The sequence below is a fragment of the Penicillium hispanicum genome, assembly GCF_028827665.1.
Source record: "Penicillium hispanicum strain IBT 35686 chromosome Unknown utg000001l_segment0_segment0, whole genome shotgun sequence".
NCBI lineage: Eukaryota > Fungi > Ascomycota > Eurotiomycetes > Eurotiales > Aspergillaceae > Penicillium > Penicillium hispanicum.
The window spans coordinates 482,857-509,003 of NW_026623193.1; the positions used below are offsets into that span (position 1 = coordinate 482,857).

Below are 26,147 nucleotides of genomic sequence, written 5' to 3' on the forward strand. Positions count from 1 at the left end.
GTAATGATCTCGATGCCTGCGTACTTAGCCTTGTAGCCAGGTTATATCGATAATCGCAGAGCTATCTTCTGTGGAGTCAGAAACCCCTTTCTAGATGCCTGGTTTTCTGGTGAGGTCGCAACCACCAGTCACTTGCGTCCCATCACGATTTCACCGTCTCCCACCCACACTCTCCCACTTCATCGTCCCACCCCACTTTCTCACAACCTAGTGAATCCAAGTCTTCATCTGACGACAACTCAGCGCGAGCTCTCCATTCCCTCCAGACCACCATCTGCGCCTTCTGACGAGACGTTCAGAGGGCGCCAACTAAGATATCGAGCGTGTCATACCTGAAGTGCTGATTCAAAGCATACCATCAACCATGGAGTCCCCGAGTGCCAGTGTCAGTATCGCAATGAAGCGCTTTGAGCAGGGCGAGTCGGTCTTCCTTGGTGATGACATCTTATCTGTGTGCGTCTTTTATGGGAAGCTGGTATCCTGCGGTCGCCCCCAGCCGTTGAGTATTCTCCGGTTCGTCCGAAACGCTTGCCAGCCCTGGGCCTCGGAATCAATTCGTCAGAAGTGGAATTGGTTTACAGAGATGCAGAATTGCGAACGCATCATCCAGGAACTGGAAGCACTCATTGACGATGATGCCCTACAGCTCATGAAATATGCCCTCAAGAGCGAGTCGAAAAGGTACTATCTTGTCCAGCCTGGCCAACTCGGCATGTATCCCCCGACCGATGAAGATTGGCGAAGCCCCCGTTACCAGGCCCTTGAAATAGGCCATGGTGCCATCGCGAAACATAAAACAGCAATCAAAACACACGCAGCATACAAGGACCCGAAGACAAAGACGAAGACGCAGAACAGCAAGAGAAAGATGATGACTGAAGCAGAAACATCGGAAGCAAGCTGCACTCAGGAAGAAGGTGAAGACGAGTATCTGCGTATGGGCCAGAGTGATCCAACTTCAAGTGCAACGTTGTCGCCTTTCCCCCGAAAGAGACACACCAGCTCTTACCCCTCTGTTGCTCGGAAACCCTCTCGAACCAATAGTCCCAGGAAGCCGACTGTCGACGACGTCAAGGTTGATTTTCCCCAGCGTCACACCTCGCTCGCTCAAAATACGTTCAAGGATGAGGGCTTTCAGCCCATTTCCCCTGATTCCAAGGATTTTCATTTTTGGTCAAGCCCATGGCCATCCGTTGAGATCCCGGCCGATCTCACTGGATCACCAGGTTCACTGAAAGCCTTCACCGAGGAGACTGAAAGCAGCATTCCATCTGACGTTGACGATACCGAGCTTCAGCGCATTCGCGACACCATTGATGATCTCAAGAAGCAAATGGACAAGAATTCGGAGACTATGAAGGAATTTGCTAAGCATTTTCACCGTCTTGCAGAATTGGCAATCAAATTGTAATCAATCGAAAAGCGCCAGCAAATATCAGGTATTCCCACCTCAGCACACTTACTTCCAGATTTACCAGAAGACTCATGTCACACAAGAAGTTTAGAACAAGATCTTTTTCAAGTTCCGAGCTGGCGGATACTGTGACTTCCCAGAGCGACAGTGATTGATAACAGGCTCGGCGTGGTGTCTATGGAATCGACAGCAGAATGTGTTCCCCAGTGACATGGCTCACTCAAAACCCGGAAGAAGATAGGTACCTCCCTTATGTATTTCCCTTGTCATCTCTTGGTTTTCCTGTATGTCTAGGTCACTACCTAGGTATCAATGCATGTGGAATGGATCATTCTGAAGTCGTGCCACTTGCTCTGCGGGGCCGAGACCCGTTCAATTGTACACAATCAATCCTCAATCCCAAAATACGCATTCCATCAAGCCAGGGTCATATACCTACAGATCAACAGATGGCTAGTTGGGCATCGCTATGTAGCTCTTCAGTGGATATGTGTCTGCCTTGGGCATCAGGCAGCCCACGCCCCCGCCGATAACAATCGATAGCCCGATCTTTTTTTCTTCTCGCGGGGCAATCAACTACGTGTCTAGCCGTCGCACACACCATGGCCGATGATGACTATGAGACCGGAGACCTCTTCCAGGAACCGGATGGGTTCTACCCCGAAGAGGCGCCACCCACATTTGCCGAGCACCAAATGTTGTGCGGCAAGTCGGTGCGCGTACGTCTCGTGGGCAGCCACCCGCTCTACGTACGGCCTTTCCTCTACACTACAAACCAATTGAACAGACCAGGAATGCTGACCGAGTTTTCGATATGACAGGGCAATTTGTTGTGGAATGCCGGCCGAACAAGCTCCCACTATCTCGAGGAGCACGCCGACTCGCTCCTCCGCGACAAGGACGTCCTCGAGATCGGCGCCGCCGCCGGCGTTCCGAGCATCGTGAGCGCAATTCAAGGCGCCCGCACCGTCGTCATGACCGACTACCCAGATCCAGATCTGGTCGGCAACATGCAATATAATGCCGATCTCGCGGCCCCCATGATCCCTGCAAGCTCTACGCCGACCCGGAAACGCCTATATGTCGAGGGGTACAAATGGGGCAACACGGTCGAACCACTTCTGGCTCATATCCCGCCGGCTGATGATGGGAAGGCTAGCATGTTTGACGTTCTGATCATGGCGGATGTGGTGTATGCGCATCGCGAACACGGGAATCTGGTGAAGACTATGCAGCAGACTCTCAAGAAAGACCCTGCCGCAGTTGCACTGGTCATTTTTACGCCGTATGAGCCCTGGCTGCTACCTCAGACGGAACGATTCTTCCCGCTGGCGGAAGAAGGTGGGTTTACTGTGACCAAGATCTTTGAGAAGCTGATGGATCAAGTGCTCTTTGAGAATGACCCTGGAGTAAGTTGTTTACTCCGATCAGTTTGTGAGCTGGATACAATACTGACTTTCTGGCAGGATGAGAGACTCCGGAAGACAGTGTTTGGGTACGAACTTCGGTGGAAGCCGGATCAATTGGGGGACCATGCCGCCAAAAGTGCTTGAATGTTGACTTGATACCCTAGTATATTGATGATAAAAGTATATAGACTATTGGAATGCCATGATAGCTGGCATTATGATATATGCATTCTTCAACGCGATCGAATATTGTCGATGCAGGTCATTGTAGTCTGGAAGATCTACCGGGATTTCTATCGATCCAATGATCAACGGAGTCACATGCCCGACCCCGCGGGAAAAAAAAGTTCGCCGCAACTTCCACTCTCCAACTCCACACGATGCCAGTAAGCTCACTGCGATCGCAGTATACTTAGCCATGAGTTCAACTGACATGTTCCCAGCTCGTCATCCTCACCGGATACCCCTGCTCCGGGCTCACCTACCGCGCAAACCAGCTAGCCTCCCTCCTCGAGAAGGCGCAAGATGAGATCCTCGCAGCGGCCGACACAACGTCGCCAGCTCGCTTGAAATCACGCTACAAGATTCACGTTGTCGCTTCACACGACAGTTCGCACCCACGAACCGTGTACGACCATGCCCGCACCGAGAAAGAGGCGCGCGGTGTCGCATACGCGCGGGCGAAGCGGGTCATGGCGCGGGATAGCATCGTCATCCTTGATGGCATGAATTATATCAAGGGGTGGCGGTACCAGCTTTGGTGTGAATCCAAAGCTGCGAACACCTCGTGCTGCGTGGTATGAAAGCGACTCACGTTGAAGGCCAGACGGGCAATGGCTAATTGGGAGTTAACAGGTCCATGTCGGAACACCCGTCGACCAGTGCGTCGCGAACAACGAGGCCCGACTCCGCCGTCAAGAGGACCAGCAGAAAAGCAGCAGCTCATCCGAGACTGCTGAGTCCCCAACTGAAGCCTATGCATCTGCCCCGCAAGTCGACGACGAGGAGCCCTACCCACCCGAGCTGCTTAACAACCTCATCTTCCGCTACGAAGAGCCCAGCACCCACAGCCGTTGGGACAAACCCCTCTTTACAGTCCCCTGGGCCGATCCCGAACCCCCAGTAGCAGACATCTTCCACGCCCTGACCGGCATCGTCGTCCCCTCCGCCGAACAACCCACCACGACGCCAATCTCCGCCCTCACAGAGTCCCTCACCTCATCCACCCTCTCCGACGCAGCCAGCACGACAACCACCGCGAAAACATTCACGCGCAACACAGCCTCCAAACCACGAATCATCCCGCACCAAGCCACCGTCCAAGCCGTCGCAACTGACCCAAGCGCTCTGTACGCAATGGAAAAGCGCACGTCCGCCATCGTCACCGCCATCCGCTCATTCACGCAGGCCAATCCCTCTGCCGAGGTCGCGCTCGCCCAGAGCAAGCACAGACAGGGCATCGCAATCGACGTCCCGGAAGCCTCGATCCCGATCCTCGTCCCGACTCACGTCGCCGCCACAGGTACGACCGACGAGCTAGCCGGGGCGGGCGGGGTCTTGGCTCTGCCACGGCTGCAGCGAATGCGCAGGCAGTGGATTAGTCTCAACCGCGTCTATATTGGTCACGGACACGGAGCCGGGCAGGGCGGGCTGGCGCCAGAGCAGATTGGAGATGCATTTGTGCGGTTCTTGAACTCGACTTTTGCGGGTGAGGAGCAACGGGATGTATAGTTTCGGCTTGAGTTGGTGAATCAAGCGAAAGCATTCCACGACTCGGTTTTAGGGAACTGAGTTGCGATAAAAACAAGTGCATTATTTTTGATAGAGCCACTTCCTCATTTCTAGTTATGATTGAACGAATTTATGATTCGAGCGCATTTCGGTCTTCCTCTAGAACTGTTCGGCCCTCGTCAGAGCAAGGGCTTTCAACTGGTACATTTTACACGAAATCGGGTCAATATTAAACAGAGCATTTAATTTAACTAGGCCAAAGATAAAACATGCAATCTATCAAACAAACAAAACTTTCAACCTGAAACACTCTTCTGTCGGTCCTCCTCACTCATTTCGAGAGCGAAGGCTCATCATGAGCCAAGTCTCCTCGTATATCCTTGGCCCTTCCCTTTCCAGGGTTAAGGGGTCAAGCCATCTCCAAGTCTAGCCGAGATTCATCAGCAAAAACTGAGATTTCCGGGGAATCTGCCTTGCTGCTGGAGTACCCGGGCTCCAGCGCATAGGGGTTCTCGGTTTTCCTGGTGGTCCATATGCAGGCAAATGGTTATGAGCACCAGATGGCATTGGCTTGTGGGGGTGCAGGATTGCACAATGGTGCAAATGCACAGTATTCTTCGGGGTTCAAGGTCAAAAGGCTCACTCCTAGAATGAAGCAAACAGCCAGCTTCGTCCAGTGTGGACGGCCAGAGATAGTACGCGGTCCTCGCGGGGTATAAACAATCCATCGTCACTACATCCTCTCCTGTGGGGAGAAGAATGTAGAGTCCAAGAAGATTATTCACGCGGGCATTCCGTTGGTCATCTGGGAAATAGCCTGGCTGGCCTCGAGCTGGCGGTAGGACAAGCTCAAAGTGTAGAGTTCCTGAAGGCTGGCATTGACCTTGTCGTGCATGGAGGCATCCTGCGGGGTGATCTTGCTGAGCTCCTCGAGCAGGCGAGTGCGGCAATTGTGGTAGTTTCGCTCGGCGGTTTGCAGGCGCTGGCCCTGCTGGGCAGTAGTCTGGGGAGACGCCTTGACCGAGCCAGACTGGGAGTGGACGGAGCGAGTGCGCTTCATAGACGGAGCCGGGGTGGCGCCAGTGACTGATCGTCTCTTGCGGCCACCGGAGGAATCCTTCCTCTTGGATGCGCCGGTGCTCGACGGCGAGGTTTCTGGCGAGGATTGTCGCTCAGAGGACGCGTAGTCGTGCACACGCCGCATGTGGTCGTACAGGTTCCATCTACGCGGGAAACCGTATCCGGGAACAGATCGCTCGCATCCTTCCCACAGGCAGAGGTGGGGGTTGTCTCCGTGGCCGTGGAGTCCGTGGGCTTCGCGCTCGTGACGGAACAAACATGCGTTGGAGGAGAACCGCAGCTGGGCATCCATGCAGGCAGGGACCTTGCACCGGTAGGGCTTCAGGTGGGAATCCAGGTATTTGCTGTTGAGTCGCCTGTTAGTAATTGGATCATTGGGATTTGGCGAGGTTGACCAGGGGGAACTTGCTGGTAAGCGCATTTCTGCGTAGTAGGTGGGTGGTTACATGGCTTCTCTCCAGAGGCAAATGGACAGTAATACTTCCCATCACCGTGAGTGGGCAGGGTGTAGTAATGGTGCTCTCGCGGGTTGCGAGCCTCTGATCCGTCCTTGGATCGCTGGCGAGCTGGCTCCCTCACGGGCAGAGGAGGGAAGAAATCCGATTCAACCTTGACCTGGGGCTGGGACGCAGGCAAAGCTGCCCGTCGGGATTGCTTGGTCGGTCGAATGGTCCTATATTGGACAGGTTAGATATTTTACTGTTTGCCGCGGCTGATGCGTTTTGATGCCTACCTGTTGGGGTCCTTTTCGCTCAGAGGAGCACTGGGGAATAGCGGATCCGCTGGGTTGATTCCGTGATTGCCGATGGGTGATGCGGTGAATTCTCCCAGGAGCGTGTCATCAGCGGCTAGGAATGAAGGAAACCCTGGGTGAGAGCATGAAGAAGTGACGGAGATGTCATTGCTGGCTTCGGTCAGAGGCGGGGAGACCGGGACGGTCTGGAAAAGACCTGAAGAAAGCTGGTCCAGGGTGGTTCCGGGGTAGTGGCCATCAGACATCATTAGGTTCCATGCCTCGGGAGCGGCAATCATCTGGCCATCCTCATTGTGGGAGCTATGTGCGACAGACAGAGCATCATCCGGTGTGCCTGTCTGCACACAGACATTATCATCCATGGAGGAAATATCCACAAAGGAATAGAAATCCCGGCGCAGGTCATTCTGATCATGCATATCTGGGACTGCTGGGAAGTCCACGCCTGTGTACATCACATCATTTGGTCCGACCGTGGGGGTCATGAGCTGCTGGGACAACGAATATGAAATCATCTGAACGGGAGACTCCTTGGAAGAAGGGGCCTGTTCGAGAGAATGTGAAGACCAGTCTGGCATGTCCGAAGGGCTTCCGTGGGCTGTGGGAATACTGGAGCACAAAGACGAGTTGTCTTGGCTCGACAGTTCATCATCCTGGATTGTTCTTGAGGCCCTATTTGAGATTCCTTGGATCATGGAGTTTTGTCTGGGCTGAGATAGTGAGACTCGCTCAGAGTCACTGCTGGTCCTGGGAGACATTGTGTTGTGTGGGAGTGTCACTGCAGAAGCATCACCAAGTCAGTCATCTACACCTCAACATTCACATTCGCAAAACAAAATTAACAGAAAGCAAGTTCCGAGGTCCAGATGCAAGTCGGAAGCCTGTTCACTATTAGCAAAGACATCAGCACACGAGGTATGATTCGACGCACCAAATCCCGTCTGGAGGACAGTAAATCCAAGGTCGACAAGTCAGAGGGTCCTTGGTGAAAGGTGGTGAAGATTCAAGTCCATGCTGACGTAGAAGCCTATTGCGAGTAGTGCGGGTGTCCCTTGCTAGATCACTTGGTGGCCAGAGAGCTACAAGGCGTAGTATCATCATTCCATGGGGTATCCGGGTTCGGAGTAGCATTCAGCTTCCGCAGGGCCTGTGAGGAAGGGCACCGTCAAGTTCCATTCAAGTCAGTGGCCGGAGTAAGTCCAGAAGCGGATGCTTCAAAAGTCCATATCAAGAGAGAGCAACATTAAGCTCTGAAGAAGGTCCTGAGGTAAGCCCCATGAATGGGCAGAGTAGAGGCCATAGGTCATGAAAATTCCAGGAAGATTGTATCATTTGTCCAGGCAGAGGAAGTCCGTAAGGGTCCAGGGATATCTTTAGATAGGTAGCAGGAATTCCAGGGTGGTTCAATCCATCCACTTCACTCCAGGCTTGGATGAAGGGAGTCCAGGGTCAAAGACAAGATCCAGGCAAAGTCCAGCGGCAAATATCGATCGAGTGTGCAACATAAACAGCACTCGAACGAGTTCCCTCACTCAGCGACCGGCGCTGGTGCAAATCCACGGCAAAGAAGCATCATTCTTTGAAATTGCCAGAATCGGCAGACGACACCAGTCGTGTGTGCAAGTCATGGTCAAGTTTCAGGGTCCACGGAGTCCAGGGATTATTTGGTTTAGATTGGGTGGTTGTTGAGATCCAGGGAATAGACATTGGCCGACGGTACAGGTCCAGAAGACAAAAGAAACGCATGGGAAAAGCAAGAAAAGAAAGTGTGACGGGGACTACCTGATGTGTTTGTGTCGTCGAGAGTGCAGACTAAAGAGAAGCCTGGGAAGAAAGGCAAATCCTGTCCAGGGAGATAGAGGGCAGAAAAGGAAATCCTTGGGCAGCAAAGTAGAACCAGTGTAAATAGTGCTGGTTGAGTGGTAGAGAGCAGAGAAGGTTTAGTTCCTGGGACTGCAGAAGAGTTTGTGGGTATCTGAAAGAACAATGGCAGCGAGTCCAGTCGAAGTCGGTGGGGTGAGAATGAGAAGAAGGGTATCCTGAGTTGGGCAAGAGAAGAGAAAAGAACATCGAGGAGATTGGGGGATCAGCGCCCTTTTAGCAGCAGCGAGAGACGCCAGCGCACCAGCGCAATTCGGAGGTAGTGGAACCACCTCAGACATGGCGTGTGCCAGACTCGCATCGTGCAGCGCTGACCTGCCTTGTTGGCACCAGCGATGGCCAGTGCTGGGCACCGGCGGTGATGGCAAGTGCAGATGCGGATGGCGAGTGGGCGCTCCCGAGTGGCCGACGTTGTAGCGGTGAGACGGCCACTCTACGTACGTGCCGGTGATTGGTGGCTTCGGGGGTGCTGACGCTGCAGGATGATGTCCGGTTTGGACGATCGGCAGTTTCTCCGTCGCGTGTGGACGGCATTCGGAGGGGGAATGAGTGGTCGACAGCGCATCCACGTCGGAGGCTGACGGAATGCAAGCTGCACGCCGGGACAGGAGAAGAGGGTTACATATCACACCGGTCTACGGGGTACAGGAAACAGGAGGCTATACGGGGAACTGGGGAACCCGAGACCACTACAGGACATCATCCGCATCAACATCACAATCGTCATCTCATATTGTCTCCTAAATTGGATCCCTAGGCGCGGGCCGGGGCGGGCCATTTCCGACCCACGTTGGGCAGCAATGCAGCCTCGGGCGTGGCAGTGGATAATCTGTGGACTCGAAGTCAGCCACTATTCCTCTTGTGCGATGACATGGAATGTTTCCAGAAAAGCGCGCGACAGATTCGATTCAGATAAAGTGAAAGATGGATAAAGGTTGTCGTTCAACAATCCGAAGATTTCAGGTGAACTATGCTTTGGAAATGGTTGTTCATCAGGTTGTCGAGGGTGTTGACAGGTGGTGTGCCCGGGCCTCTAGGCAATGAGACCGGGAAGAAAAGAAAAGAAAAGAAAAGAGAGCTTACATTTGGGACCAATCAACGGGGCAGGATTCCTAAAAATGGAGGTGAGCAATCGCAGGGCGTCAAGGGGAACGAAAGGGAATTGGTGAAGGAGAAAATGCGAAATCGGGGCTTTTGTGTGGTCGGTCACGTGCCCGGTTTGTACCGTTTGGCTCAGTTGGGCGGAAAGTGTCGGAATGAGTGTATGACAGGATAGGACCAATCTGCCAATTTAGGGCCTTTGGATGGATAAACTATTAATGCGAGGTCATACACTGTCGGAATGAGTGTGAGGAGACTCGCATTAATAGTTTATCCTTTTCCTGTATGTTATGATTAGTTAAGCGTACGCCCCCTAAATTGGCGGATTGGGCGGAATAGCAACTCAGACTTCTCCTTGATTCCAATTGGTCGGGTCCCCTCCTATCCTGACAGTATCACCCCCCATAGATTCATTTTTACACCGCCTACACCGCCTACGCTAGAACACGCTAGATACCTCGCGTCGTAGCGCGTGATATCCTCATAAACCAACTATTACGTCTCAACCTGGCCAATATCATAGCCCCTCGTGCAGAGCTTACCCCTGCGCTTCGAGAGCATATATGTAAGCTCCATGCTATTGGCTGGGGCTATAAATGTATTCATAAACGCTATCCTTACGTCTCTCTTTCTGGTATTCGATAGTTATACCATATCAAAAGACGGCGAACGTCTACATGGTGTTACAAAGCCACGCTCTGGACGGCCAAAAAAGCTCAACAAGGCCAATAGAGATCGTGTTATGGCACGTGCCCGGGCGCACTAACCAAACAGGCCAAAAGATCAAATATGCTAGAACGGTATATGCTAGCATGGCCGGGACCGGTATAAGTAGCGCACACCGTTAGGCTAGGGTGGACCAGTTCTAGTCCTAACAGATCGCTTGCTAAACGCTATACACGGTGATCCAAAAGTTACATAAGAGGATTTGTTTGTTTAGTGGGGTTTCATATAAGGTCTATTATTCCATATGATTTATGGGTAATTATTAATAATTTAAAGGACCTTCGAAAAATGGCGCTGCAGCTAGCGCCCTTTTTTAACCGAAGAAGCTACGTTAAAGCGTCTTTAATAGGCATAGCGATATCATCACTCTACTCCTAAAGATTAGGCTCGTGTCTATTGCCCAGATAATGCACTATTGAACGTGGGATTGGTATCCGTCGTGAGTGGTCTTTTATACGCCTAAAAGACTAGCCTCGAGAAGGTTAATGTCAAGGGTTACCACAAAAAGGTAAACAGATCAAACTGATATTTTAGAGCATATTTTCTAGCAATTTAAGACGCGAACTAGCCTTATACCACTATTCGGAGACCCTAATTCAGAGCGAAGTGGTATAAATCGGTTTATCATTAAAGATGTTAGGGCTTAGGCACTGGCCCCCCTAAGCCTAACGTTGTGCACTACTTATACCGATCCCGGCATGCTAGAACGCTACGTTCTAGCATATTTGGTCTTTTGGCTTGTTTGGCTAGTGCGCCCGGGCACGTGTCGTAACAAAAGATCTATATCGTTGGATCTTACCTACTTTAATCGCTCATAAAGATAGCACTTTTCGACATGATAATGCACCTACACGCACTGCATATATCGTCCGCAACGCTCCACAAGATCTCGGTATAGAAGTGATAGAATAGCCACTCTATTCGCTTGATTTAACACAATTGAGAACCTTTAGGCGCTACTAAAGGCGAAGATACATAAGCTTCGGTCTGGTTTTATTGGTATGCGTAATAACGACAAATCGAAGGCGACTTCGGTGGAAACTGCGCAGATAGCTTGGCATGAGCTAGAAATTAGGCATCTGCAGCACCTCTCAGAGACTATGCCACATCGTGTGGAGGCGATTATTGAGAGTCAGGATTGGTATAGCATCTGCGACACCGTTTTTGGGCCAGGCTGAAAAATCTCGATTAAATGCCGCTGGCCGACCACCATACATGAGCCAAACCTACTTGCAGGTACCCCAGCATTCTGTTGTCTCCGTCAAAAGGCCCCTCGTCTTGACCAAAAATGGCCACACGGCACCCCATTTAAACGGGCCAGGCAAGGATATCGTGGTCATGTTTGGTCGACATTATATCGCGGATGCGAATTGTGTACACAGGATCAAGGAGGATTTGCATATCAATGTCCATAACAGGGAGATATTTTGTTTGTTCGAATCGGTGCTGGGTTATTTGGATTTTCCTATTTGACAAGTTATCTAGCAGGTATAAAGGATGACCAACTTGTTTTTGGAGACATGTAGTCAAGATAAATTCCGGTTATGGACGCCATCGTTCAAAAAACTCCACTCGTTTCTCTTCATGAGACTTGAGCCGGCCATTCGCGGATGAGTTGATAGCTGAATTTGTTAAAGGTTGGGCAAGCCCTGGAAATGTGGTTGGAGATGATTACCAACGACAGGTAGCCCACCCCGAGTCGGTAGACAGATCTTCAACACCCTATCACAATAATATTCATATAAGGAGCGCTCGTCAATCACAATCTCGATTTATATAATTTATATATCGACGGCAAGAGACAATCGCAGAGTTTTTCACTGAAAACTCCATCACCCAATAGCCCATTGACCCTCTAACGCTGGCACTCGAACCTCGATTCTTTATCTGGAATATCGCGGAGAACTTCATTGTATTGGTCGAGTGTATCGAGCCAAAAAGGAAAAGGGGAAATACGTCTATAGTTTATATATTCAGGCATTTGAATAAACATTATTTTCTAGGACGAAAATTCCGTTTATTCCGAAGATTAGAATATTAGTAGTGAGTAGTATCCTTAGAATATAGGTATCCTTAGAATATAGTTCAAGCTAAGATTGGGCTTTAGCCGCCTACAAAACCTATGTAATCCATTGTATTTCAATGGTTACTGATCTATAATTTCCGTCAGAAATTCTCAATATCGGTCTTTCAGCTACCCACTGATTAGAGGTTAATAGTGTCTCGTTTATGGTGACATTCTACAAGTGATATTCACGGAGGTCCATTTAGTAATTCCTTGCCACGCTAAATATTGAAGGCATTCATAATACATACTAGGTACTATACGAGTCCTTCTTGGTATACACCCTGCTTCCTCTCTGCGGACTAACCAGGAAACTCTCGCGTCTCATCTAGCTGCGTTGTCAAGAGAGCTTCAACATGACGGAGTGGGTCTTTCTTGGCTGTTTTCCCCTTCAAATCCCGAAAAACGGATTCGCCGGAGGTCATAAATTCTCTTTCTGGGGCAGCAGCCCCCAGATACTTGCGAGCCGTTTTACGATGTGACATCCTGAATATCTATTGACTCTGTAAGATACTACTTGCAGAGAATAGATGCAATTGGACTGAACTGACCTGTACCGTTCGGGAAATGCTGGCCATGCATTTCACGATATCATCGTCCCCTGCTTTTTGAGCTCGATGGCGGAAGGCGTGCCGTCGAATAGTCTTGATAAATTCCCGCTGGTAGTAGGGGACATTCCGGTGAGATGCTTCATCCGTAAGGAAAGCCTTGATTTCGAGGAAAGCGTCGACCACCTGCATCATAAGAGTTTGACCGCCCTGTACGCCATCGTACTGAACATATTCTCCGTGTTCAATTCTCCCAGCTGCCCATCCTTGAAAGCCTTGCACATGGTTCAACCAGGCTTTTTCGCTTACCTTCGCCGTGATGAAGGTTTGGTAGAATTTCCTGAAGGAGGCCTGGAGCGTCTGTTGAATTGCCTCCAGATTTTTGACGCATTGTGCTTTTTCGCCTTTGTCAAAAAGTACGATGGATTCCACGATGTGGAGATACATCGGAACTGACTATAAGTTCGGTCTCCACGTTATTATTTATACCAGTACCGGCGTTTTGAAATAAGTGTTTACTCACCAACTTTTCCATCATAACAAAAGAGTACATGAAGTTATATTCGGTACGCTGGACAATGTCTGGCATGCCCTCGTTGATCTTGTAGACCAATTCTCCCGTGTTGGTAAAGTTACCAAAGTGATTCGACATGATACATCCCGCCGGAGAGTGCATCTGATACCGAGCACAGAGAAATGCCCACGCTAATTCTAGCTCCGGCGGTAGCTCAATGAATTTGATGTTTTGTGCAATCTTGACAATTGGAACTGTGGCCCATCTGCAAAGAATCCAATTAGACAAGCTGGAGAACGACACCTAATAGGGGAACCATTACCGGAATGCATGACGGGAATAAGCAATGCAAGATAGGAACCCATTCCAGGATGCAGAAGACATTTTGGCCTCCTGGCTCGACCCATTGAGGATGCTCTCTACCGCAGCAAGGTCAACACGAGAGCGAAGAAGATTCACCATGTGGCCACGAAATGTCGCACATCGACGACTATTTTCTTCGTCATCATCCAGATTTGAGGTGTAGGGCAGATCCGAGCAAAGTATGCAGTAGATCTCGTGATAGGGACGTAACGCCCTCGGCCACTGGGAACCATGTTCTGAGCGCGGTGGCCAGCTTCCTGCACCATCGGTGTCGATCAGGGTCTGGAAACTTTTCACTGTAGCGTGGTCGCTTTCAAGGGTCTTGGCTCTGGTTATGTAAGGATATTCGTTATTTGTTGGCACAGGCTCATTTTCGGGGATGTGGAGTGTCTGCTGTGTTTTTTTCCGTGTAGCTGGCAACCTTGGGAAAACTCCATACACAGCTATTAGCATAGCTAGTAAATATATCAGAAACATTGTGTACTCTGGACTCAAAGTGCCTCCCCAAGTATGGTAGCAGCCGACCCAGAGGGGTTTCTCGGTCGTATTGACTTCGCAAGCCATGAGAAATAAAACAAAAGCGTCCAAAACCAAAAAGGACACAGAAGAAAAATAGTGGCCCAGGGGGTTGCTGTTAAGATAAGGATGAGTTCTAGACTACGGAATAAGGCGAGTATTTCAAGCTCTATTCTCAGGGGCAATATTTACTAATATCGAAGGTCGAAACCAGGCTCAACAAGTGGTGATTCCCCACTTGCGCAAACTCCAAGTATGGAACGGTGGACCAATGTGTTGGATCCCATTTTTGGGCCTCTAACCACCCAAAGCGCGCTAATCAGCCTTGAGACCTCGACCCAAATCAAAATCAAAATAGTATACTATGCTCGTAGCGAAAATTGGGCGGCCTCCAACTACTAGGGGGGCGGTAGCTTTTTCTTGCGCGATAGTTGATATAGAGATGCACCTAATACAGGAGCCTCCATCAACGGTTGTGATTTGGATTATATATAATAAGGCCCTGCGTAGAGAAAGATGACCAGGATGCATTCGCAGCTAAGGAACTTCAATCCAGTGCAGGTTACGCAGCTTAGGATGATCAGTGAAAGCTCACGGCGGTTCGTCTTCCGTTTCAGCCCCCAACGAGATAGGAGAGGGGAGAAGATCATGGAAAACGGAGAGTTAACTACTGTAGTTACTTGATTCGCATTTTTGGTACACGGATGAGGCTGGGGCCCTTTTTTGGTTAATTTCTTCATCTAATCCGGTTGACGAGCCAGTTAAATCCATGCATTCAGGGGGATGCCAATGCACGAACCCGGCATTTTGGTTACGGCCCCGCCCTTGGCGATCTACCAAAGTCAAATTTGTTTAGCTCCTCAGGCACTATGGTCTTGTCGACGACGCAGCCTCGTCAACGAGTTGATGTTTTGGATGCTGTTATTGACGTTGGTGTGCTGGCAATAAGGGGAAGGTAAACCGAGGCGCATTGCGTGTACCTTTACTTTTGTCTCCCTGCTATGCTCCATATAAATCTCGATAGCATGCGTGCTTTGTAGATGCTCCCGCTTAGCATAACCCAGGTCGAAGATTTGGAATTAAACCGCCTTAACAAATCCACAATTAAACTCATACTGTACTATCGCCAGAGCAGGGTTCATACAATGAACGCCCTGAAGACAGTCCAAGATTGGTGGCAAAATGGTAACTCGTCAAATAGACGAAAGACTCTTGGGCCATGAATGGATTCACATCATGGTCAATGATCACGCCTATCGGGGACAGAGAAGTATGGCAGTGCAGTGAGATGGTGACGTATGATATGGGGCCAAGATGGGAGGAGAGAAAATGTTTGGTCAGCGCTTAACCAGCGGTCATAAATCATCCTCCGAAGATAGAATTCAAACTTCTCAGCCTCCCTCGTTTCTTTGATCTTGGTTCTGGTGATTCCTGTTCCGGAATTCCCGTTGTATCTGGGGGAGAATAAGGTGCAGTTCCACGACTTCAATATAGCCGCCAGGTTTTCGCCAGTGATAAACAGTATCAATTACTAGCTTTAATTGTTAGGATCATAACTCGCTTGACCAACGGGATTATACTCATACGCAAGATCCCATCCGAAAAATCTGGTCGCGAGTTTCACGAGGTGGAGCGTGGGGCGCCTTGACGGCAAGTTCAAGGAGTGGTGCAGCCTCGCTCGCAAAGACGCGAGACTCCACACTTCTTCCACTTCACATCGGCTTGATCATCCCCATACATAATGAACTGGACTGGAGGCCAACTGCGCCGCCACTCGGCCCGGCAAGGTGTATTGTCCAAGACGCAACGACAGAACTTCGCCAAGTCCCGCCAGTTGGCTAACAGCAGAACATCCGGCTCGTCAACCCCATTTTGCGGATTCCCCAGTCTAAGCATCCCCCCAGGTGGCTTGGGGGCAGTGGCTGAGGCACAGACGCAGTCAGTGATAAACCTTCAACTGCTGAGGCTTGAAATCATCATTATCCGATCCATCAGTCGTTTGTTCTTCCTGTGTACTGACCATGAGCCCTTGAGGAGCGCAGAACCATCAATTTGACTACGTCTCCATTGTCCGAAACGCACCCACTCAACCAGAGCAGCCGATCGGGTATTTTGAAGCATCGCCTCCTCCAGAATCCTGACTGGGCGGCGGTATCTGCTGCACGTCCCCTAGAGATTGCATTTGCCCCGGTCGAGGAAACCGAGCGGTTTGGCAAACGGCGGAGATTGAATGAGACGGACAGAAGGCGCTTGTCAGCTTCTCACAACGAGGAAGCTCCGGTGGGAACACTGCAAAGGCTATTCACATCCCGCCGGGGAGACCACGCTGCTGAACAAAGCGTCAACCTTGGTCAACTCAAGATACGTATCAACGGAAAGCCAGCTGGTTTGCGCTCGAGCGACAGTCGGGGAATGACCATGACTACGAACCCGCACTCATCGCAGTCGATGCTTCTTGACCACGAGCAATCCGCGAGTATCCATCACATGGACACAGACGGAAACGAGGCAATCAACACCTGGAGACTAAACCGCATCTCGTTGCCTCCTAGCTACGGTCGCACGTCATTCCAGCTTGGGATGTCTCGGGACGATGCCCCCAACACACCAACAGTCAAGAATCTACATTTTGTGGATTCAAGTCTCCCTCGTGCTTCCAACCTGGGGAGTCTCATACCTAACAGCCAACCATACGATGCTCAACCGGGATCCAGCCAGAGGACTTCTCCGGCGGAGGACTTCTCTCACAACGCAGCTACATCTTCAATACAAGAGCGTCCACATTTCACAATCGATGACCAAGAAATCGCAGAGAAGATGGGACTTACCATCACGCCAGAGTCTGTTCGACGGCCTGACTGTGAATCGGTGAATAGCCCCAGGGAAATGCTGGCCCCGTCACCAACATTGATAATCACCGATGCCTTTCCCGAAAATAAGTCTTCTAGCTGGCTTTCTCGGCCACATCGACTCAGCTACTCGAGGAGCCCCCACTTAAGTCCTCGGGATACGAAACTTCCAGGGTCTGAAGCTCACGATTCATTTTACCCGGGGGTTTCGACTGTCTCTCAACAATCTGTAAGAAATGGCTCCAGTACCGTTCCGGTGAAGATATTCGGGCAAATTGTGAGCTTGAAGAATTCCCATATTGTTTCAGATTAGTGTGTGGTAGCCCTATTGCTGCAGTCGAGGACTACATTTATTTACGTGTATCCCTGCACCATTACACACGGGGATGGCAGAGGAAAATAAATCCTACTAATGTTTACATCATAAAATTGATCAGACCCTTATGGCATACCAGTCATGCCCTCTAGTTGTAAGAGCCTGCAGAAGTTGCTACCTTTCTCGGTATAGATCGAAGCGGATCTCGATCCAGGAACATGCACGTGTCGATAAGCCGATAACGAACCCCGGATCTACCAGCCTCCCTCTAGCTCCGACTCCAACTGCCTTCAACCTAACCACCTCACCATCAACCAGCCGTGACTTCTAGTCCATCATGGTGCGTCTCATCCCAATCCTAGTATCTCTTGCCGCCAGTGCCCTCTCAGTCACCATCCCCTTCACCACAACCGTCGACGACGACCCCATCCAAATCCCACTGGTAATTTGGCACGGCCTCGGCGACGACTTCGAACGCGACGGCCTCAACGAAGTAGCGAATCTTGCCGAGTCCGTGAATCCAGGCACACATGTCCACCTCATCCGCCTCGCCGACTCCGGCAGCGGCGACCGCCAGGCCACATTCTTCGGCAACGTGACCGAGCAGCTCTCCTCCGTCTGCGACCAGCTCGCCAACGACCCGATCATCGGCACCGCGCCCGCCATCAACGCGCTAGGCTTCTCACAGGGCGGCCAATTCCTGCGCGGCTACGTCGAGCGCTGCAACAAGCCCCCCGTGCACAACCTGGTCACCTTCGGCTCGCAGCACAACGGAATCTCGGAGTTCCAGTCCTGCAAGCTGGGCGACTGGGTCTGCAACGGCGCCGAGGCGCTCCTGCGCTCGGGACGGTGGACCGAGTTCGCACAGTCGCGCGTCGTTCCCGCGCAGTACTTCCGCGACCCCGAGGATATGGACGCGTACCTCGAGCACAGCAATTTCCTCGCCGACATCAACAACGAGCGCGCGACGAAGAACACCACCTACAAGCAGCATCTGTCGGAGCTCAATCTGTTCGTCATGTACATGTTCGCCGAGGATACGGTGGCTGTTCCCAAGGAGAGCTCGCTGTTTGCCGAGGTCAATATGACCTCGGCCAAGGTCACGCCTCTGCGGGAGCGAGCGATTTACAACGAGGACTGGCTTGGACTGAAGACCCTGGACGATGAAAATAAGCTTGATTTCCGGACGATCCCCGGGCAACATATGCAGTTGTCCGATGCAGTTCTCCGCAAGGCTTTCAAGGAGCTATTCGGCCCTGTGCAGGACTCGGATGTGAAATCCTCGTCCCCTCGTCTCGTAGCGCAGCCCGCGTTCTGAGCTGTTTCTTTTCTGTTCTGTCTGTTTCACAACATGGAGTTAAGGGTTGCTGAACGATATTCCAGGCGTATCTTGTATCTTTTCAATGGGGGTCTTATTCGACTTAGCAAGCGGGTCATTGCTCTTTTATAAGCTTTTGTATCTTGGAGTTGGGTATGGACCACACTACAATATTATACAATACTTCCAACGCAAGAGTCTAGCGCCGTCTATTTGTGTCTATCGGCAATATAGCTAGATACAGCACCCGTCGCAAAAAGCAGAAGCCGATGGCAAGAAAGAAGAAGAATCAACGGCACGAAGAAGCGGGTTGTCAAGAAGAGATAAGCATGTGCAAAGAGAATCAAATCAAGCGGTGCGCGAGAACCGGCAGGTGAGGGAACGAAGAAACGAAGATGCCAGGCCTTAGAAGTCAACCAAGACCAGCAACGTCGAGTCAGAGAAGAGGAATTATAAACATGTACAATGGCAGACGAAAAAGAAATAATGGTTGAAGACGGAAGATAGGATATCCGAGAGACCATGGCCACCGGAATCCACTGTACAACGTGAGAACAAATGTTTAGTATGGAGGACGTCCGATGCCACCCCCGCTGACATGCCGTCTGGTGGGATAGTTTGGGCCTTTGGAGGACTGCACTGCAGAGGCCGGGCGGTCTCCGTTAGCCGAGTGGCTGCCTTCAGGGTCAAGGAACCCATCCAAGAGTTTTCTCAGCTCATCTCGTTGGGTCTTATCCAGAGGCGAGTCGGCGCCATCGGCCTCGACGCCCTGGAGCGCATTCGAGATTCCAGCCGCGAGACTATTGCTGCTGCGGCTCTTGTTGCGGCCCAGAGACTTGTTTCGAGAAGTCTGGGCCGCTTCGGATTTACCTCTGAAAGATGACTGTCGCGAGGTGTCCGGGGCAGTGGACGGTCGATCACTTGGGATCAAAGATCGTTGGGAGTCATTTGGAAACCCACCCGGAATGGACAAACCGACGGGGATGGGTGGGACAGGAGGAATCTCCTCGAAGTTCACCCGGCTCAGTGTGGACTGTTGAGGCTGTTCGGTTGGCGTCTTATCACCGCCAAGAGCAATGGCGGATGCTGATGCACGAGGTGTCTCATTTCCATCTCCTTCTGGAAACTGCTGTCCTTCCTGTGGTTGAATTGAGGCACTATCCCCGTCCATTTCAGACACAGAATAACCACCGCTGACCAAGCTTTCGCTACCCGATGAAATGACGCTCATGTTGGATGTATCAACATTGTTGCGCAGTGGGCTGCGCCGCCGGAGGTTGCTGTCGTTGTTGACTGAAAGCACGCGTCGCAACTCGGTGACACGGACCGGGGATCCTCGGCCAGAGCTGTCCTCTGGGGTTCGCGTGGTCTCAGGAACACTCATACGGCGGTTTTTGTTTGAAGTCGACCCGACAGGCGAACCGTTTGCGACACCGCCATTAGCATTGATATTGCTGCTGCGAGTCAAGGTGCCTCCACGAGAACCGTTGAGGGAAAGGGTCTTGACGCTCTCCTTCTCAACGGCCGCAATACACGCTTCTCGAGACCAGGAAGACAGCAGTTGCTCCTTGACAGACGACGGAAGAGCATTGTCAGACTGTGCTTGCGACTGTGCTGGCGCATGGTTCAGCACCGGGAAACTGAAGCCTCGTGCTGGTGAAGTTGGAGGGCTTTGAGGCGGCGACGAGACCATCAGGCGATAGGACTGGTCGATTCCACTCACAAGATCATCAACATCTCGGAAAGACGACAGGTTGAGTGACTTCGTCGAATCATCATCAATGACCTTTTCATCATCCATGGCGATGCCATCAATGCCAGTTGGGGGCAGACGGATTTTGTGAAGCCATTGTCCCTTGCTCTGTCGCGCCTCAATCTCATTGCGAATCTCAACTGCAGCATGAGATGATCCTAGGTCGAACTTCTCCGAGACAGACAAAAGATACCCATGAATCAGACTTGCGATGTTGACGCGTGCACTAACAGAGCCCAAATCAACAGAAGTGAAGAGATCGTCTTGCAGCTTCAAGACCATGGGAAGACCAAATTGGACCGCGTTCGCCCCAAGGTTTTCAACCAGACTTGCCAGCAAAAGATGCAAGAGGAGGATCTCCGATTCGGCGGCAGCTGCTTCAAGGGCAGAATCATAGATGGCCAGATGCAACAGACGAAGATATGTGGATTGTGCTGCCAGAGCGACCTTCTCTCTCTGGTTTCCCGTGGCCGAAGTGCTCCGTCGACTGGACTTGTCCACCTGTTCCGAATCGCGTTTGGATGCCGGCTTGACATACTTGGGAGTGTGAACTCGCACCTTGAGGTCACGCTTATTCGTTTCGAGGTGCAACCATGACAAAAAGGCATCAGCGTAGGCGAAGCGAACCTCTCGATCAGAATCTCGGAGAAGACCCTGTGTTCCCTCCCACACGTGAATGCCAACCTGATTCCTCGATTCGGATCCTGACGCACCGGCGGGGGCTCTCAAATTCGCCACAGTTAGTATGGCCTTGACCGCTCTGAGGGCAGTCAGTCTGACGGCGGCATGTGAAAAGGTCTCTCCATGGGCCTTATCGCCATTAAGCTCTGTGGATGATTGGGTTGAGTTCGCGTGAGTGGCTCCAGTCTCATGAACAGTGGCTAGAGTAGATCCTGCGGCATTATCCTGATTGAGAGCGGGCTTGAAGCGCCGCAGAATAGCTCGCATCATGTCTGCGACCTGGTCGGCGTAGTAGATATGAGTCGCCAGGTTTCCGATGCACTGCTCAAGGAGAGTAAGCAGACTCCTCCTTCGAGCCGAGATGAAGACTGCGTTTTTAGGTTCCTTCTCCCCTTCAGCAGCCTCGGTGTCAGACGTGGGCGATAGAACATTCGAGACGTAGTTCATGAGACCGAGTAGGATGTCCATGACACTCAGCCCGATCATATTGACTGAAGACTTTAAGAGCCAGTCCACCACAGAAAGGACCGTGAATGCCGAATCCAATGCATCCTCTTTGGGGCTCGTTTCCAGCAGGATATCCATAGCGGCCATCAAGATAACAAATCGGACTTGGACCGGGCACCAATTTGCAATCATCTCAGTTAAAGACGTAGCCCAGTTCCTACTTTCGACTGTCCCATCTGACTGGTCTTGTAGGGAGCTTCGTGGGAATCGCTTTTTGGAAACGAATTGCAAGATTGTAGTGGCTGCAACACGAATCTGACCACGGTTACTTCCGGAAACAATAATCTGCTCCAGGCAGCGAAGTGCGATTAGCCGCACCTCCATTTCGGCCTTCCTGTCAACATCAGCGGTGGATTGCGCCGCTGTCTCGGGGTCGCCTTCCGCGGTGTCGACTGTATGCACAGTCGCGACGCTCGTTCGTCGGATTCGGGCTCCGTTGGGCTCGGGCTTCTCGTTTTCGTGTAGTCTGGCTTTCAATGGCACCAGAACATCCTCATTTGGGGAATACAGGTTGTCCAGAATGACGGGAATGACGATTTTCAAGAAGGTCCCTCCGTCCGCCGAAAGGCTTTCAGAGCTGACCACACTTTTGATCGCACGAACGCCGGAATTCCTCCACCGAATCGCAATCGGAGTTCCAACCTTTGCTGGCGAATAGGTAGCGGAGGACGGGTCGGCAAAGCTCGCGTATGTCCGCACGACTTCACGGTATTTGTGAGCAATGTCTTGTTCAGCCGCGATGGTGGCGATGTCCTGATGCCGGCAGAATGTCTCAAAGGTTTCAATAGATTCCTCGACCAGAAAAATGTCATTGGATCGCAGGATGGTCTCGATGACGGATAGGACGTAGCGCGCGTAGATGGGAAGTTCGCGGGGGACTTTTTCGATGAGCGCGGTCAGGATTTGAAGCGCGACCTGGACATTCCTGCGCAGTGCAATTGTCAGCCGTGATTTCTTTTTGTGCAATAACTAGCCAAGCTTCGGCCTTTCCTTGTGCACTCACCCCAGTCTTCGCCTCCAGACATCCTTGGCCACCCGCTTCTCCAGGAAAGCGCCGACCTTGGTCAGCTTACTGCGACGCGTGCTCGCATAGTATAGCAGGTAGGAAAGTTCACTCGGGTTCGGCTTGACCACCACCACGCCTTTCTGGTATCGCGGAAAGCATTTCAGGGTCAAGACCTGGTGCTTCGGCCGACAAGACTGGCGTACAGATTCCATAAGCGCGGGTTTGGAATGGTCACCCCTCGCGGGAGTTCTGCAGACAAGCACGACAAACGGCGAGAGGAATAGCGAAGAAAATTGGACAGCGAGAGAATTGTCTAGGGCTGGTAGGTGGCCATGGGACAGCTGGCTGGCAATGGGGCGACGTTACAAGCCACGCTGGACGGATACGGCCGTCCGATGAGGTAGTTGGCGATCTCCAGGGGGTGGGGCTCATCCACTGAGTGACGCAGAACGCGAACGCACGAATTCCCCGGCGAGAAGTTGCGGAAGCTGAGCGGATCCCCAAAGTTGAGCGAAGATGAGGGTGTTGGGGGAAAAGGGTGAAAAGTTCGAAGTCAAGAGAAAGAAGGTTGGGGGAGAGCTCCGAGTCCTTCGGGCGCAACACGGCGTTCAGTTTCGCCCGCTACAGCTGATTCGTATGGTTCTTATATTTTCGAGATAAATTCTACGAGGACCCTTTGCCCTGGAAAATGCAAAAGGAAATATCATTTAGTTCTTTTTGTCAATTGCTTCCCATCCACGTGGTGTAGACGAATGCGGCGCGCGATAGCGCATTGGAGAGTTGCAATTGAAGATGACGTTGTCCCAACAGGTGCTTTGTCCTTCCCAACCCCGCAAGATGTCATCAAGGAGTCTGCGCTTGGGTACGTCTAGCTCTGCTCTGGACGTGGGAGTTCTCTGGCATCAGGCCACCCTCGTAACTGTTGCTTTTCGATCGACAAACCTCCGACCGGTCGGCCCAATACCTCGGTCGCACATGAAGGCCCATCGCCCGTCACGAACCCTTTGTAAAATGCCGACACGGCGGCAATTGGTAACTCTCCTTGTTCGTCAAGGATGTCGTGTAGATCTCTCTAGGCCCTTCAATCGTGTATGCGGAGGATCGCCCGTCGTGGTTGAAATGAGAAAGAATGTTCCGGGCGCATCAAGTCCCAGGCCCGACACCAGCTCTCATGTCTTCGAGCCACTTTGCCCGTCCTGTTTCTCTGCTCCTTCGGTTTCGGCGATTCGTGCAGCATCGTCTGGCACGCTGACTCCTGCCAATCCCTCGACAACCTGAGGCATGATAATATCACGGCGGAAAGCCTCCTCCTGGAGCAGTCGCAACGCACGCAAGGTCGGGCCGGGATGAGTTAGGAACTGCGAATATTCAGGCTTCTTCCAGTAGGAGTAGAGATAGGCTAGGTAGGCAGCGAACGCCTGAGCGTCTGGCGAAGAGGCAGAATCCGTGTCGTCGTCGGCGCGAGAAATGCCGAGGAGGTTCGGGTAGGTGACGGCGAGGTGGGATAGGTAGTAGGGATTGGCGAGGGAGGAGACAAACTCGAGCTCGAGAGTGAAGCGAGGATTGGCCAGCGTAGGAGGAGGCTGCGCTGCGGGCTCCATGGTGGCAGGCGTTGAACAACGTGAAGGTGAGGAAGCTCCGGAGCGTGGAATCGAAGGGCGGGAGCGCCAAGGCCTGGCGCGATCGCTTGAGAGCCGCGTCGGTGCTGCACTCCTCAACCCTCTCTTTGAGCTGGCTATCTTTTGACTTTTCCTTCTTCTAACCAGAGACTTCATGATTGAAGGGATATCTGTGTGCCACTAGGCAGAATAGTAATTATCGAATATCTCGGTCCTCCACATATTGTCGAGCATACCCTACCTACCTGGGCAGAATCTTGACCTATTTTTCAGCAACTCGAGCGATACTATAAATGCTCTATAATCCCTCTTGTATACCTACTAATGAATGGCGCGACCTAATTTTCCATTTAGCCTGGGATTCAAGGTTTCACAAAAAGTTGGTGCATATATATCCGCTACTGCTCGGTATATCTTCCAAACCTCATGATGGATCCAGCTGAATAACGTCTCATGGTCTTGCCTGGAAATTTTGACAAAACCTTGTCGGTAGGCAGCAGACAGATGAACTGAATGCAAGGTCCATCTCGTGGGAGTCAGAGCAGCACGCCTGTTAGATGCATTGTCCTTTTACATTCCCTGCCCGAGGCTAGCATTACTACCTGCCCAGGTGGCAACATGTCAAGCCACCTATGCAAAGTTCCGGGGGATTGACTTTCAGGGCGCCTAGTTGGCCTAAGACTGGGTTTATTCTGTGATTATTCTAGATCCCATATTGTACAGCTCTGAAATATACCCAGCTCCGCGGAACATCTACCCTGAGATCTGAATTACCATCACGTCATACCTAACAGGCTGCAACTCTAGGATCCAAGTGCAATGGGAATCATCGCAAATCATGTATTCATACCATTTACAAGGCTTCCTTCGTGACTCCCTGGCTCATGCATCGCATCACAAATAGCTCCCGTAAGCGTATTGAAGTTGAATGGCCCTACTGGCGTACTTAGTGCTTAGCGGCCTCTATGATTTCCATTAGATCTTACGTCGCAGTTGAATGGCCAGTCTGTATATCACATACCCTTGTGAACGTCAGCCTTGGTGTCGTGAACGTGCTCATCTTTCTTGTCAGAGAGCGCGTCCACGGCAGCGTTGGCGCGGGTGCTCAGCTTGGCATCAGAGTCCTTGGCCACGGACTTGTTGGCCTCCTTGGAAGTGCTCGCACCGGCACTCTTGATGCTCTCGGTGACGTAGTTGACGGTGTTCTAGGCATTGAGTTCAGTACACTTGCATGATAGCCAATGGGCATTTTACTCACCTTGACAGTCTCCATTGCGAAGATGAGTCGAGTGCTATGAAGGTGTTTCAGCTGAAAGTGGAATACTTGATGTCTGATGGAACGGGACTCAAGTCAGGGACCACGGTCCTATTTATCCTGTCTCAGTGTCCATGATGTGGTCTCCCCTCTTCTGTTGCATCATCATCTCACGAGGTCATCGATATCGATGTAGTAAATTAGAGTTCAGCCACGCTGCCAAAATCAAGGCCCTGCCAATCCAGGTCGGGATCGATTCTGATTTTCTTGACTAGGGAAAAGAATATAGAACCCCCAGAGAAGAATGTTATCCTCATGGACGAGCTAGAATTTCACCTTGTCCTAGAGAAACGAAAGACATGGCATTGTTGACTGCATGATTTGTTCGCTATGAAGTACATATTCCGAATTACCCCAAGTGAAAACACCCTTTAGTTCTGAAAAAGAGCATTCCGTCAGTGGCTGACAGCCCCGTGTGGGAGCCAATCATGATGCCCGGCTATCAGGGACGAAAGGAAGGCGCTTTGCTCTCACTTGGGGAAGAGCCACCACTGAGAGCATCCAGATATCCTCCGTGCAAACCAGAATTGACAAATAAAACTTGATCTACGTAAAGCTTAGACTTGGAGAAAAGAAATTTTCCTAGGCAAAAAAAAAGAACCGAAAAAAAGGATGGACGAATGGCGATTCGAACGCCAGACTTTTCGCATGCAAAGCGAACACTCTACCAACTGAGTTATA

The 26,147-nt window shown here is 51.3% G+C and overlaps 11 protein-coding genes across 11 annotated transcripts; 6 read left to right on the forward strand and 5 right to left on the reverse strand.

Annotated features, from left to right (window-relative positions):
• Window positions 1–364: 364 nt before the first annotated feature.
• Window positions 365–1,411, forward strand: N7459_000193 (uncharacterized protein; the record flags this gene model as incomplete). The annotated part of the gene is made up of 1 exon (XM_056939378.1): window positions 365–1,411. One exon carries the CDS (start codon window positions 365–367, stop codon window positions 1,409–1,411), a length of 1,047 nt encoding a protein of 348 aa, XP_056803658.1.
• A 605-nt stretch (window positions 1,412–2,016) lies between these two features.
• On the forward strand, window positions 2,017–2,967 carry efm7 (putative nicotinamide N-methyltransferase Nnt1; the record flags this gene model as incomplete). The annotated part of the gene is made up of 3 exons (XM_056939379.1): window positions 2,017–2,163; window positions 2,236–2,823; window positions 2,881–2,967. The coding sequence occupies 3 exons, from the start codon at window positions 2,017–2,019 to the stop codon at window positions 2,965–2,967; spliced, it is 822 nt and encodes a 273-aa protein (XP_056803659.1).
• Window positions 2,968–3,203: 236 nt separating this feature from the next.
• Window positions 3,204–4,554, forward strand: N7459_000195 (putative RNA polymerase II Elongator complex associated protein Kti12; the record flags this gene model as incomplete). The annotated part of the gene is made up of 3 exons (XM_056939380.1): window positions 3,204–3,209; window positions 3,267–3,620; window positions 3,679–4,554. 3 exons carry the CDS (start codon window positions 3,204–3,206, stop codon window positions 4,552–4,554), a joined length of 1,236 nt encoding a protein of 411 aa, XP_056803660.1.
• Window positions 4,555–5,335: 781 nt separating this feature from the next.
• N7459_000196 (putative C2H2 finger domain protein) lies at window positions 5,336–7,146 on the reverse strand (the record flags this gene model as incomplete). Its single annotated transcript, XM_056939381.1, has 3 exons — window positions 5,336–5,978; window positions 6,116–6,307; window positions 6,368–7,146. The coding sequence occupies 3 exons, from the start codon at window positions 7,144–7,146 to the stop codon at window positions 5,336–5,338; spliced, it is 1,614 nt and encodes a 537-aa protein (XP_056803661.1).
• Window positions 7,147–9,841: 2,695 nt separating this feature from the next.
• Window positions 9,842–11,274, forward strand: N7459_000197 (Transposable element tc3 transposase; the record flags this gene model as incomplete). Its single annotated transcript, XM_056939382.1, has 4 exons — window positions 9,842–9,991; window positions 10,482–10,535; window positions 10,563–10,604; window positions 11,050–11,274. Coding segments are annotated over 4 exons (471 nt in total), but the record flags the coding sequence as incomplete, so codon positions are not given.
• Window positions 11,275–12,463: 1,189 nt separating this feature from the next.
• N7459_000198 (uncharacterized protein) lies at window positions 12,464–13,685 on the reverse strand (the record flags this gene model as incomplete). Its single annotated transcript, XM_056939383.1, has 4 exons — window positions 12,464–12,655; window positions 12,713–13,165; window positions 13,233–13,488; window positions 13,546–13,685. 4 exons carry the CDS (start codon window positions 13,683–13,685, stop codon window positions 12,464–12,466), a joined length of 1,041 nt encoding a protein of 346 aa, XP_056803663.1.
• A 2,158-nt stretch (window positions 13,686–15,843) lies between these two features.
• Window positions 15,844–17,264, forward strand: N7459_000199 (uncharacterized protein; the record flags this gene model as incomplete). The annotated part of the gene is made up of 2 exons (XM_056939384.1): window positions 15,844–16,040; window positions 16,145–17,264. The coding sequence occupies 2 exons, from the start codon at window positions 15,844–15,846 to the stop codon at window positions 17,262–17,264; spliced, it is 1,317 nt and encodes a 438-aa protein (XP_056803664.1).
• Window positions 17,265–17,604: 340 nt separating this feature from the next.
• N7459_000200 (palmitoyl-protein thioesterase family protein) lies at window positions 17,605–18,585 on the forward strand (the record flags this gene model as incomplete). Its single annotated transcript, XM_056939385.1, has 1 exon — window positions 17,605–18,585. The coding sequence occupies one exon, from the start codon at window positions 17,605–17,607 to the stop codon at window positions 18,583–18,585; it is 981 nt and encodes a 326-aa protein (XP_056803665.1).
• Window positions 18,586–19,147: 562 nt separating this feature from the next.
• N7459_000201 (uncharacterized protein) lies at window positions 19,148–22,744 on the reverse strand (the record flags this gene model as incomplete). Its single annotated transcript, XM_056939386.1, has 2 exons — window positions 19,148–22,451; window positions 22,530–22,744. 2 exons carry the CDS (start codon window positions 22,742–22,744, stop codon window positions 19,148–19,150), a joined length of 3,519 nt encoding a protein of 1,172 aa, XP_056803666.1.
• A 957-nt stretch (window positions 22,745–23,701) lies between these two features.
• N7459_000202 (mediator of RNA polymerase II transcription subunit 31) lies at window positions 23,702–24,133 on the reverse strand (the record flags this gene model as incomplete). The annotated part of the gene is made up of 1 exon (XM_056939387.1): window positions 23,702–24,133. One exon carries the CDS (start codon window positions 24,131–24,133, stop codon window positions 23,702–23,704), a length of 432 nt encoding a protein of 143 aa, XP_056803667.1.
• Window positions 24,134–25,097: 964 nt separating this feature from the next.
• On the reverse strand, window positions 25,098–25,424 carry grg1 (putative glucose repressible protein Grg1; the record flags this gene model as incomplete). The annotated part of the gene is made up of 3 exons (XM_056939388.1): window positions 25,098–25,114; window positions 25,173–25,356; window positions 25,410–25,424. The coding sequence occupies 3 exons, from the start codon at window positions 25,422–25,424 to the stop codon at window positions 25,098–25,100; spliced, it is 216 nt and encodes a 71-aa protein (XP_056803668.1).
• Window positions 25,425–26,147: the final 723 nt, after the last annotated feature.